The sequence below is a fragment of the Gopherus evgoodei genome, chromosome 14 (assembly GCF_007399415.2).
Source record: "Gopherus evgoodei ecotype Sinaloan lineage chromosome 14, rGopEvg1_v1.p, whole genome shotgun sequence".
Classification (NCBI taxonomy): domain Eukaryota; kingdom Metazoa; phylum Chordata; order Testudines; family Testudinidae; genus Gopherus; species Gopherus evgoodei.
The window spans coordinates 1,227,896-1,241,557 of NC_044335.1; the positions used below are offsets into that span (position 1 = coordinate 1,227,896).

General features: G+C 53.9%; 1 protein-coding gene across 1 annotated transcript; it reads right to left on the reverse strand.

Annotated features, from left to right (window-relative positions):
- Positions 1-1,163: 1,163 nt before the first annotated feature.
- On the reverse strand, positions 1,164-9,111 carry LOC115635181 (kunitz/BPTI-like toxin). Its single transcript, XM_030533525.1, has 4 exons — positions 9,039-9,111; positions 5,203-5,370; positions 3,856-4,023; positions 1,164-1,183 (listed from the first exon to the last, which is right to left on the reverse strand). The coding sequence occupies exons 1-4, from the start codon at positions 9,109-9,111 to the stop codon at positions 1,164-1,166; spliced, it is 429 nt and encodes a 142-aa protein (XP_030389385.1).
- Positions 9,112-13,662: the final 4,551 nt, after the last annotated feature.

Sequence of the window (13,662 nt, forward strand, 5' to 3'; positions counted from 1 at the left end):
AAAACATGCTGAGCGTTCTGAGAGCAGAAGTCATTGTGAGTGTCCAATACCCCGGGGAGCCTGCCTGCAGGACGCAGCCTTCCTGCAAGGGTTTCATTAAAACAGGCACACAAAGGTGACCAAATAAAGATGGGAATGTTGGGAGGTCCAGGGCTTCCTCAGATGCAGCTGCTTCACCAGGAGCCTCAGACAGAGCAGGCAGTGGGACACATTCCCAAAGCTGCTTGTACACAAATATGCAAGTGCACTTGGGAGCCCAGTTCACGTGACTGTATGTGCAAATGTGTGACTTGCACTAGACAGCCAGGTGTGCAGGTGCACAGGCCAAATTAGGCACAAAAACTGGGTGTAACCCATCTGAGTTAGCAGCAACAAGGCCGGGTTCAGTACCTAGGGGTTCCGTTTCAATAACAAAATACAAAACCGGCTCGAGCCCCCACCCAGTGACCTAGGACAATTACACACCATCCCCCCGGGTGCCTCTAAGAGGCAATACTTCCCCTCTCGCAGGCACGGAGTCTGTGTGTAGCAAAATCCTTTTAATAAAGGAGTAAAAGAATGTGGCATTATGTTGGGGAAACACCACAAACAGGATTCATAACACAAACCATGAGCAAAAGACCCACTCCCAAATAAGTTTGGCAGTGTCCTTTTCCCCTCAGGATATTAAGTCCAGCAACTCAAAAAAATCACCCAAAGTCCCAAAAGTCAAACACCCCAAAAGTCTCCAGTCCAGCAACCCAAAAATCACGCAAAAGTCCAACAACCCAAAAATCTCTGTTCCTGGTCAGTGCAGCCCCAGAGTTCAAAAGTTTATCTGCAGTTTTACCTCCCAGCCTTGGGTGGGGGAGGGATGTTAAGGGGCACCTTACTTGGTCTGAGACCAACTGTCCCACCTCTCCGTGGGGTTCTGCTGCAGCCTTCACCGTGAGCCACTCTGCCAGCCGCTCTGCTCCACCAGCCATCCCATGAGTTGTTCTAGCCGTCCTGCAAATTGCTCCACTCTGCCAGCTGCTCCACTCCACCAGCCACTCAGTAACATATCTTCAGCCCCCTCCCAGCACTCAGTGATTTTAGCTTAGAGTAGGGAAGACTCAGGGCTAGTGCACCATTGGCCCAAAGTAAATTCAGCTCAGCAGCCTGCAACTAGATTCCTAATGGGATTAAAATTTGGCCTGATAACCTAGAGTAGAAAGAGAAAAAGGTGCACTTAGTGTTTTATGCTCTCAAAGAGACACATCCCATCAAATACCTAGCCCCAACCTGTCTCAATTCACTGGGTTTTGAAACCCATGTCCCTTGTTTAGCGAGTGCTGCTAAGTTTATGGTGAGTCCCTCTGTCATAAAACAGTTCCACTGTCCTTGATTCACATAATCAGGGTAACAACATTTTATTCTTCCTGCCCCAATAACAGAGAAACTGGGGATCCCACCATAGCCAAAGTGACCATTTGGGCAGCTGTGGGCTCATGCTAGGTGGGGTGGGTGTGCCTATGCAAACAAGATCAGCCCCTGAAGTTCTTTTCCACAACTCACCACAATTCACCACCAGATGTCAGGGTAGAGCTCATTCTGACTCTGCTTACATGTGTAATTGTGAAAACATGGGCATTAGTGTAAAGATTGGTCTGCTCCATGTCGCTGCTCCCAGAGCTCCCTATGCATATCCCAGAGCTTGTCTGTGATTACTGGGAAGTTTCCCACCAGGCAACTCAGTCTCTGGATTGTAGCCCTGAACCGAAGCACCTGCCTTGGATCTGGCCAGGAGGGGCGGGGTGGTGGGGGCTGCACAGGTTGGGAGAGACCTGACCTGGAGAATGGAAGCAGAGGCCGAGATGCAGGGGTGTCAGGAAATGTTTATTGAGGAAGAAAAGGAATCCCAGGAAAGCACGACCTGTTCTCCTAGCAACAGCACCGGGGATGGGGAGAGTCCCTGGGGTCAGGTCTTTGTCTTCCTGCTATTCCAATCTTGGCAATTGGTCAGTGTGGCTGAGGCAGCTCATCCCCTCTGGAGTCCGGGTTCGGGCAGACAGGAGTTAGGGAGACCCTGGGAAATAGGACAAAGCCGTCAAAGCCCTTGTACCCTGGCACTGTGAGGCACCTCCCCCACTCCTTAACCAGTCCTGCCTTGAAGATGGTTTAAATTCCAGCCTGGCTCAGTGCTGGGGACTCAGAGCTGACCCTCAGCAGCACCATGGCATCAGGGTGCATTGACCCCCCACTGCCGGGGGCACCTTACACACCCAGCGGGTATATTTCCATTTCCTTGGCCAGCCACTTCCACTGCTAGAGCTGCAGGCAGAGAGGAACTGAGACTCTTCCAGCTGGGGAGGGTGAGCGGAGGGGGGAGGACAGCCAGTGCTGCAGGAGTGGGATGAGCTCCCTTCAGTCTGCAGCTAGGTGACTGTGAGAGATGGGCCACGTATGCAGTGTGTGATGCTATATGGAACAGGGGTGACCATTTATAATGTTATTGATACCAGTATTACAAAATTACAATGAGTCTTACAAGATATGCCATGTACGATATCAGTGGAAAAGTTATGATTGGCTAAATATGATAAGCATGTTTATATGTATGTATCATATTTGTACTGTGAGTTATAAATATGTGTGGTATGTTTGTATTTCAAACTTGTGCTGTGTCTCGGGGTGACAACCCCCAGACAGATTGGCATCAGCACTATCCTACCAGCTATACAATGAACCCATGGAGTGAAAGCAGGAGTTACACCTATGAGTCAGCAGGACATGTAGGGACATGTCTGTGGACGGGTCTGCAATTGCTTTTCCAGGCCCATGTGCTTGTAGGTTTGTGTTTGGGACACAGGATGTACAAGCCACATGACAAAGAATATAAAATGGCAGCTGCATCTTCTCCATTTTTGTCTTCAATCCTGCTTTTCACCTCTGGAGTAACTTCTCTACACACGGAAGCTCTGAAAAAGGACTGAATAACCCATCTAGGCTGTGAATGTGTTCCAGAGGGACTCTACAAGTCAACAAACTCACCAATGCTGCTAAGAACTTGATATATGGACTTTGAAATTATAAGTATGGATCTGATTGCTTTGACCCTTTAATAGCTCTCTTGTTCTTTTCTTTTATTTTCTTTTCTAATAAACCTTTAGTTTCTAATAAACCTTTAGACACTAAAGAACTGGCCGGTAGTGTGTTATTTGGGGTAAGATCCAACCTAATACGGACCTGGCAATGTGACTGGCCCTTTGGGGTTCAGAAGAACATTTTGCAGAGTGAGCTGAGTTTTGAAATAACTGCTCACCTTACTGCATGGAGGTGGTGATTGGTAGCCAGAGAACAGGAATGCAGTAAAGGGGGCTGGGTGATTTCTTTCTGTTTTAGCTTCTTGATAATGAGTGTGGGGGAGCAGGAGCACAGTTTGTGACTGGTTGATTAATCTGACTTCAGTGTTAACCTCCAGCTTTGGGAGGATCTGTCTCCTTTTTTCAGCCCGTCCTGACCTTGGCATTTTCAGTGAGGGCTGCCCTTTCCACACACATTCACTGTCTCCACACATCAGATATGCATGCGCTGTCCATGTACCCTGCATGCTCCACGTCTGGATATCCATGTCTAGATAATACTTAGTCCTGCCATGAGTGCAGGGGGCTGGACTAGACGACCCCTCGAAGTCCCTTCCAGTCTAGGATTCTATGCTCCATACCAACTGCAGCAGCCCTGAAACACACCTAGACTACAGCCAGGCACCGTAGGAATAGGTAGGGGACATACAGGAGGGGCACCATTTACTGGAGAGCAGCCTGGGGGCCCTGGTGTGTTCCCAGCATTTCCCTGTATAAGTAGCAGCACCTCCCAGGTTGTCATAGGTCTTACCCTGGCCTGCACAGGCCTGGAGACAATCGACTTTAGTCTCAAAGTTGTTCTTGTTCCCACGGCAGCCACCGTAAGAGAATTCTTCACACTTCTTAGCGTGCCAGTTGCAGACCCATCGAGGAATGGCAGCAGCACCGAGGCCCATTTCAGTGGGGAGGCTGCGGATATCTGCGGGCAAAGGACAGAGAGACAAGGGATTCAGAAGCAGAGACTTCTGCCAAGGATCTGTCTCCCTACACCCAGATGAAGTGGGTGGGCATGAGGGCACAGGAGCAGAGGCTTGTCCTATGGGCATCTCTGTGAGATGTCGTAGCCTTTACCACCCAAAGTGAGAAATTATCAGGGAAAAATATCCGTGTCCAGCTTCAGCAGAGACTTAGCACCCTGGTGTAAGGGCGTTCCAGAGGATGGAAGATTCGCTCCTTCCCCCACAGAGTTAGCAGTGCCCCTCCAAGCGCTAGAGGAATGGCACAAAGGATTGCATGTGGACACAGAAATGGACATCTGGAGGCCCTGTAAAGGAAGATGTCCCCTGACTTCATGGTGTTGCTGGGAGCCAGGTCTGAGTGCCCAGCGCTGAGCCAGGCTGGGATTTAAACAAAAACCCAGGTGGGGCCAGGTCAGGTGCGGGGAGAGGTGGCTCATGTGACCTCTTGGCTCTGCCATGCACCAATGCCCAGCACACGCTGTCTGACAATAAATCAAACCCCCGGAAGGAACGAGGAAGCAACCCAGATCCTGGGGTCTGAGAACCTCCCTGCACTCAGCAGCTCTGTGACTGCAGAGTTCGGTGTAAACGGGGTGACTCCACTGCAGTCCCTAGGGACTTGAGTGTGAAACCCAAGAGAGATCAGGATTAGTCCGGAAGAGACTCACCCCTTCGTTTTGGGAACATTGCAGCACAGAAATGACCAACACCCTCTTCTTGCTTCAGCAAAGACCCCAAGTCTCTGAGGGCATTGGATCATTCAGAACATGGTCAGTCAATGACTGATTTCTCCTCCCATCTCTCAGTGAGTGAGGGGGGTGCCCTGGCCTACAGGCAGCCTTGTGTCACAGCCTGGAACAGGGCTCGGGGTAGGTTTAGTTATAAACAACGTGATCTTACCCTGCACAGGTTTGTGCCGAGTGCTCGTGTTCAGACACCCAAGCCCAGCAGGGCTCTTCCCATCTGCGGCCTGGCCAAAGCAGGGCTGGAAATGAGTTAGCAGGTCTAGGGGCCTTCACAGCACGAGAGAGCTCAGGGACCTCCAGTCATGGAGTGGAGATCAGCCCCAGTGGACCAGTCATCTTCCCAAACTGTCGCGCAGGACTAGGGCCAGCCCAGCACCCAGCCCTGAGCCTCACCGTGCCTGCCGCACTTCCTGAGACATTCTGTTTGAGTCTCAAAGTTGTTCTTCTTCCCATCACAACCTCCATAGGTGAATTTCTCACACTTCTTGGCCTGCCAGTCATGGAACCAGTGAGGGATCATGGCATAACAGGCCCCGGGGTCAGCAGGGAGTCTACAAAGGTCTGAGGGGCAGAGCAGAGAGAGAAGTGTCTGAAAGGCAGAGCAAAGCCAGTTGGAGATGGGAAGGAGAAAATGAGGGTTTCTTCTCCATCCCCCTCCACTGCCTGCTGCCCACACTTACCCCAGCTGCAGGTGGCAGCTGGGCCCAGAGGGCCAGGAGCCCCAGGAGGAAGAAGGTGGCCCCTGACTTCATGGTGCTGCCGGGAGCTGGGTCCAGTGCCCAGCGCTGTGCCGGGCTGGGATTTAAACCCGGTGGGGCTGGGTTGGAAGGGTGGGTGGAGGCCGCAGTAACCTATCGGCTGCTGCCAGCTCCAGCTCCCAGCACGCATTGTCTGACAATAAATCAGTTCCCCCGGACGGAATGAGGAAACAAGCCGGATCCTGGGGTCTGGGAAACCCCCTCGAAGGAACCTGGAGAAACAGGGAGGTCCAGGCCCAAAAGTCCTGTTAGCTGCAGTCTCAGTGACTGATGGGGGCACATGCCCACCCCATCCTAGGGGACAGACCCTGCTCAGTGTCCCAAGGGAAGGAAAATCCCTGGCCCCTGCCAGTGGCTCTGGGGGGGAGCATGTGTAATTCCTTCCTGGCCCCAGGAGTCCAGACAGCTTGGCCGGCGGGGGAGTGTGTGTCAACTTTTAACCCCAGACACGGGATGGGAGCCAGGTCATGGGCCGTTCCCTGCTGCGTCCCCAGTAGCTGGTTCCGCCAGCCCCCGTGAGGCCCAGGAGACGGGACCAGCCCTGGAAAAAGTCCCTGCGGGGGATTCGATTCCCAGCAGTGCCCATTGGACCCTGGCTACTGCTCAGCTGCCCTTGCCCTGCAGCCTGGCTGCATCTGTCTGGCCAGAGGGACTGTGGGGTCATGGCCCAGCCCCTCCATTTCCCAATGTGGGGGACCTGCCCAGGAGAATGAGGAAATGGCCATGGCCCAGAGGAAGGGGGGAGTCAGCTATGGACACACTGGGCTTGTGTTGCTGCCCTTGTGAACTGCCAGAGCCTGACATGGGCTCAAAGCCTTCAGAGCCGTCCTCCCTGAGAAACTAGCCAGGCGGGTCCAGCGCAGCCCTGCAGGGCCGGAGGCCTGGTCACCTGTGGGGACCAGCCCGACCTGCCCACCCTGGCCATGGCGATGCAGAGCGCAGGGAGGAGCCTGGTTTGGGAAACCCCCTCGAAGGAACCTGGAGAAACAGGGAGGTCCAGAGTGCCCGGTGGGAGACAGCCTTGTGCAAAGTGAGGCTGATGGGGAGGTGAGCTGGGCAGCCCAGCGTTCATGTGAACAGGGCATGGAGACGGGGCACGTCGTGCAGTGGGGCTGAGAAGGCCAAGAGGATTCTGGGTAGCAGGTGACACAGTGTACCGAAGGTTTGGTGACATGGAACAGGCTGTCTGCCCGGCTGGTACCAGGGCGTCACACGCCCTGCGCTGCTCAGCCATGCTGGAGTCTCCTCAGTGCACTGCCGCTGCTTGTGCCAAAGCAAACATCCTCCACACCTGGCATGTTGTATGCCACACCAGGCATGGTACTGAAACCCTGCCCAAGGCAGGAGATGGTGCAGAGAAGAGCTGTTAAACTGACCTTCCAGAAAACACCATTCTAGCCACCATGGATGTAGAGGCTCTCTACACGAACATCCCACACACAGATGGAATACAAGCTGTCAGGAACACTATCCCTGATGATGCCACAGCACAACTGGCTGCTGAGCTCTGTGACTCTATCCTCACACACAACTATTTCAAATTTGATGACAATATATATCTCCAGATCAGTGGCACTGCTATGGGCACCCGCATGGCCCCACAATATGCCAATATTTTTATGGCCAACCTGGAACAACGCTTCCTCAGCTCTCATCCACTCACGCCCCTTCTCTACCTACGCTACATTGATGACATCTTCATCATCTGGACCATGGGAAGGAGTCTCTGGAAAAATTCCACCACGATTTCAACAGCTTCCACCCCACCATCAACCTCAGCCTGGACCAATCTACATGGGAGGTCCACTTCCTAGACACCACGGTGCAAATAAGTGATGGTCACATTATCACCACCCTATACCAAAAACCTACTGACCACTATGCCTACCTTCATGCCTCCAGCTTCCATCCTGGGCACATCACATGATCCATTGTCTACAGCCAAGCACTGAGGTACAACTGCATCTGCTCTAACACCACAGACAGAGACCAACACCTACAAAATCTCCACCAAGCATTCTCAAAACTACAATACCCGCATGAGGAAATAAGGAAACAGATCGACAGAGCCAGACGTGTACCCAGAAGCCTCCTACTGCAAGACAAACCTAAGAAAGAAACCAACAGGACTCCACTGGCCATCACATACAGTCCCCAGCTAAAATCTCCCCAACGCATCATCAGGGACCTACAACCCATCTTGGACAATGATCCCACACTTTCACAGGCCTTGGGTGGCAGGCCAGTCCTTGCCCACAGGCAGCCTGCCAACCTGAAACATATTCTCACCAGTAACTGCACACTGCACCATAGTAACTCTAGCTCAGGAACCGATCCATGCAACAAACTTCGATGCCAACTCTGCCCACATATCTACACCAGCGACACCATCACAGGACCTAACCAGATCAGCCACACCATCACCGGTTCATTCACCTGCACGTCCACCAATGTAATATACGCCATCATATGCCAGCAATGCCCCTCAGCTATGTACATCGGCCAAACTGGGCAGTTGCTACGGAAAAGGATAAACGGACACAAATCAAATATTAGGAATGGCAATATACAAAAACCTGTAGGAGAACACTTCAACCTCCCCGGCCACACTATAGCAGACCTTAAGGTGGCCATCCTGCAGCAAAAAATCTTCAGGACCAGACTTCAAAGAGAAACTGCTGAGCTTCAGTTCATCTGCAAATTTTACACCATCAGCTCAGGATTAAACCAAGACTGTGAATGGCTTGCCAATTACAGAACAGTTTCTCCTCCCTTGGTTTTCACACCTCAGCTGCTAGAACAGGGCCTCATCCTCCCTGACTGAACTACCTCATTATCTCTAGCTTGCCTGCATATATATACCTGCCCCTGGAAATTTCCACTACATGCATCTGACGAAGTGGGTATTCACCCACAAAAGCTCATGCTCCAAAACGTCTGTTAGTCTATAAGGTGCCACAGGACTCTTCACTGCTTTTACAGATCCAGACTAACACGGCTCCCCCTCTGATGTTAAACTGAGTGCACCTACGGAGGGGATTAGCTCCGAGTCCAGCCTGGAGATATTAATCCAATGTGTAACACTGACAGACTCCAGTCGTCGGCGGGCGGGATCGCACCTGAGGCCTCTGGAGCGTAGTACATGAGCCTCTACTGCCTGGGCTAACAGCCACATGGCCCTTAGCGAAGGCTGTGGAACAGACTCATTAATTGTTTTCTCTCTCTATGTGGTCTTGGTGCCACTAGGTGGGACAGAACCCCATGCCCAGGAGGTGTGTGGGTTACATACGCAGTATGGGGAACAACAGCTGTGCAAAAGCAATGGCCTGGGTGAGGCTCTCTCAGACACTCCAGGCAGGATGGGTCAGTGCTGACGGGCAGGGCAGGGCTCCCTGAAGAGGGCCTGACACTGAGGGCTAGACCTTCACATCAGCCCTGCATGGCCTGTGAGCAGTGACTGCATCTGGAAACTTGCAGGAGCAGGTGGTGGCTCAGCCCAGAGGGCCAGAAGCCCCAGGAGGAGGAAGATGCCCCCTGCTTTCATGGTGCTGCCGGGAGCCAGGTCTGAGTGCCCAGCGCTGAACTGTGCCCACATTCACCTAGGGAGGTGGTGGAATCTCCTTCCTTCGAGGTTTTTAAGGTCAGGCTTGACAAAGCCCTGGCTGGGATGATTTAGTTGGGAATTGGTCCTGCTCTGAGCAAGGGGTTGGACTAGATACCTCCTGAAGTCCCTTCCAACCCTGATAGTCTGTGATTCTATGATTCAAACACTAACCTGGTGGGGGCTGGGTCATGAGGAGGAGCGGTGGCTCAGTGACCTATATGGGTTTGGCATGGTCCAGACCCAGTTTATTTCCTTGTGTGGGAAGCCAGTTCCTGGTATCTGTCTCCACCCAGGTGAGACTCTGAAATGATAAGTGGTGTCTCTATTGATGTAAATTTAAACAATAATAAAAGATGCCCTGGCAAAATCTCGGGGTTCCCAAACACTTATTGAAACTTGCCAGTAACAGAGGATCCCCTCCTGGCAGCATCACATTCGGATCTAAGTGAACCATTCACTCAGCAGCCAAGAGAGAACCTCCTGCTGACAAACGCTCACAACCTCCCGCTCCCTTCCCTGGCAAAGCAATGGGTTTTGCAGCATGCCCAGAAGGTCATCGAATTCAACCTATTTTGGATCAGGGAGCAGCAGGCTCCAGAGCCCTCGAACCCTCACCGAGAATAGCTTGCCAGCCCCTCCCTCTGTCCTGTAACACAGGGATCAGCACCCTTCCCCCTCCCCCCGACAGCAGCTGTGGACAGAGGTGATCCCTGAGTAAGGCCAGTCCCAGGCGATTTAGGGCTGCAGAGACCAATGGGTAGCCAGTGCCAATCCCAGCGCAGGGGGTCCTGTGCTCCCAGAGAAGTGCCCCGCTCAATACGCGAGTGCCGTGTTCTGCACCAGCGCCAGACTCTGGCTGGCTGTAAGGGGCAGCCCCATGCAGAGCACACGGCAATAGTCTGACCTTCAGGTGCCCCAGGCCTGGAGAACAGTGTCACGGCTGGGACGTGAAAGGGAAGTGTTACGGAGTGTGGGGGAGTCCGGCCCTGCACCCCCTCTTCCTGGGACCCACAGTGACTCTTAGCCAGCCAGTAAAACAGAAGGTTTATTGGACAACAGGAACACCGGTTACAGCAGAGCTTGTATGCACAGCCAGGACCCCTTAGTCGAGTTCTTCTGGGGGTTCAGAAAGCTTAGTCCTCAGCTTGGGATTCCCTGAATTCCAACCACCCAGCCCAAAACCTAAACTGAACTAACTCCCTCCAGCTGGCCTCTTCCTTTGTCCAGCTTCCCAGGGAAGGGTGCTGACCCCCCTCCTCCCTACCTGGCTCAGGTTACAGGCCTAGGTCCTGGTCCCTCACCTAAAGTCCTCCTTGGCTCTCCCATCCCCCACACAGACAGTCCCTACTCCATCACATCTCTCCCCCGTTCGAGACTGAACTGAGCGGGGTCACTCTGCCCAGTGACCTGGGGAAGTTCAGGGTCCCCTCTCCGGGACAACGCGTCCGCTGTCAGGTTGGCACTTCCCTTCACATGGACCACGTCCATGTCATAGTCCTGCAGGAGCAGGCTCCACCTCAGGAGCTTGGCGTTGGCTCCTTTCATCTGGTGCAGCCAGGTCAGGGGAGAGTGGTCGGTGTACACGGTGAAGTGTCGCCCAAAGAGATATGGCTCCAGTTTCTTAAGGGCCCACACCATGGCCAGGCATTCCTTCTCGATGGCCGCGTAGCTTTGTTCCCGGGGTAGCAGCTTCTTACTCAGGTACACGATGGGGTGTCTCTCCCCCTTTTCATCCTCCTGCATTAACACCGCCCCCAGTCCCGTGTCTGAGGCATCAGTGAACACCATAAAGGGTTTGTCAAAATCTGGGTTTGCCAGAACTGGGCCACTAACCAGAGCCTCCTTCAGCGCCCGGAAAGCCTCCTGGCACTGCTCAGTCCAGATCACCTTGTCTGGCTTCCCCTTTTTGCACAGTTCAGTGATGGGGGCGGCTATGGCGCTAAAGTGGGGCACGAACCTTCGATAGTACCCCTTCATCCCAATAAAGGCCTGGACCTGCTTTTTGGTTTGGGGAGCAGGCCAGTCTCTGATCACCTCCACCTTGGCTGGTTCCGGCTTCAGGCAGCCGCTCCCCACCCGATGGCCCAGGTAAGATACTTCAGCCATCCCCACCTTGCATTTCTCAGCCTTTACTGTTAACCCAGCCTCCCGGAGTCAGTCCAGGACTTGTTTAATCTGGGACACATGGTCCTCCCAGGTCTGGCTGAAGACGCAGATGTCGTCAATATACGCCACGGCAAAACTCTCCATCCCCCTCAGTAGCTGATCCACCAGGCGCTGGAAGGTGGCCGGTGCTCCCTTGAGGCCGAAGGGCAGGGTCAGAAACTCATAGAGCCCCAGAGGGGTGATAAAGGCCGATTTCAGCCTGGCATCTGCGTCCAGCGGCACTTGCCAGTAGCCTTTGGTAAGATCCATAGTGGTGAGGTACCGAGGACCTCCCAGCTTGTCTAGGAGCTCGTCAGGCCTGGGCATGGGGTAGGCATCAGATACGGTGATGGCACTGAGCTTTCGATAGTCCACACAGAACCGGACTGACCCATCCTTCTTGGGGACCAGCACCACTGGCGAGGCCCAAGGGCTAGAAGACGGCTGGATCACCCCCAAAGCCAGCATGTCCCTGACCTCTCTTTCTAGATCCTGGGCAGTGTCACGGAGTGTGGGGGAGTCCGGCCCTGCACCCCTCTTCCTGGGACCCACAGTGACTCTTAGCCAGCCAGTAAAACAGAAGGTTTATTGGACAACAGGAACACCGGTTACAGCAGAGCTTGCAGGCACAGTCAGGACCCCTCCACCGAGTCCTTCTGGGCTTTCAGGGTGCTTGGATCCTAGCTAGGATCCCCTGAATTCCGCCCACACAGCCCCAAGCCCAAACTCCAACTGCTTCCCTCCTGCCACTCCCTTCCTTTGTCCCCTTCCCGGGCAAAGGTGTTGACCTTTCTCCTCCCTTACCTAGCTCAGGTTACAGGCCCTGGCATCGTCCATCCCCTAAAGTCCTCCCCTGCTCTCCCACTCCCCAAACAGACAGTCCCTACTCCATCACATCTCTCCCCCCTTCAAGACTGAACTGAGCGGGGTCACTCTGCCCAGTGACCTGGGGAAGTTCAGGGCCCCCTCTCCGGGACAACGCGTCTGCTGTCAGGTTGGCACTTCCCTTCACATGGACCACGTCCATGTCATAGTCCTGCAGGAGCAGGCTCCACCTCAGGAGCTTGGCGTTGGCTCCTTTCATCTGGTGCAGCCAGGTCAGGGGAGAGTGGTCGGTGTACACGGTGAAGTGTCGCCCAAAGAGATATGGCTCTAGTTTCTTAAGGGCCCACACCATGGCCAGGCATTCCTTCTCGATGGCCGCGTAGCTTTGCTCCCGGGGTAGCAGCTTCTTACTCAGGTACACGATGGGGTGTCTTTCCCCCTTTTCATCCTCCTGCATTAACACTGCCCCCAATCCCGTGTCTGAGGCATCAGTGAACACCATAAAGGGTTTGTCAAAATCTGGGTTTGCCAGAACTGGGCCACTAACCAGAGCCTCCTTCAGCGCCCGGAAAGCCTCCTGGCACTGCTCAGTCCAGATCACCTTGTCTGGCTTCCCCTTCTTGCACAGTTCAGTGATGGGGCCGGCTATGGCACTAAAGTGGGGCACGAACCTTCGATAGTACCCCTTCATCCCAATAAAGGCCTGGACCTGCTTTTTGGTTTGGGGAGCAGGCCAGTCTCTGATCACCTCCACCTTGGCTGGTTCCGGCTTTAGGCAGCCGCTCCCCACACGATGGCCCAGGTAAGATACTTCAGCCATCCCCACCTTGCACTTCTCCGCCTTTACTGTTAACCCAGCCTTTTGGAGTCGGTCCAGGACTTGTTTAACCTGGGACATGTGGTCCTCCCAGGTCTGGCTGAAGACGCAGATGTCGTCAATATACGCCACAGCAAAACTCTTCATCCCCCTCAGTAGCTGATCCACCAGGCGCTGGAAGGTGGCCGGTGCTCCCTTGAGGCCGAAGGGCAGGGTCAGAAACTCATAGAGCCCCAGAGGGGTGATAAAGGCCGATTTCAGCCTGGCATCTGCGTCCAGCGGCACTTGCCAGTAGCCTTTGGTAAGATCCATAGTGGTGAGGTACCGAGCACCTCCCAGCTTGTCTAGGAGCTCGTCAGGCCTGGGCATAGGGTAGGCATCAGATACGGTGATGGCATTGAGCTTTCGATAGTCCACACAGAACCGGATTGACCCATCCTTCTTGGGGACTAGCACCACTGGTGAGGCCCAAGGGCTGGAAGATGGCTGGATCACCCCCAAAGCCAGCATGTCCCTGACCTCTCTTTCAAGATCCTGGGCAGTTTTCCCAGTGACCCGAAAAGGGGAGCATCTTATAGGGGGATGTGACCCGGTCTCCACCCGGTGGACAGTCAAATTAGTGCGTCCAGGCTGGTTGGAAAACAGCTGTCGGTACAGATGCAGCAACCCTCTGATTTCAGCATGCTGGCCCGGGGTCAGTTGAT

What these genes read in the sequence shown, in the direction of transcription:
- LOC115635181 (XM_030533525.1), bottom strand. Translation starts at nt 9,111, where the DNA reads ATGAAAGCAGGGGGCATCTTCCTCCTCCTGGGGCTTCTGGCCCTCTGG. An exon ending in GCCACCACCTGCTCCTGCAA is followed by an intron (nt 5,371 to 9,038) that starts GTTTCCAGATGC and finishes TCTGCCCCTCAG; the next exon opens with ACCTTTGTAGACTCCCTGCT. An exon ending in CAGGAAGTGCGGCAGGCACG is followed by an intron (nt 4,024 to 5,202) that starts GTGAGGCTCAGG and finishes CTTTGCCCGCAG; the next exon opens with ATATCCGCAGCCTCCCCACT.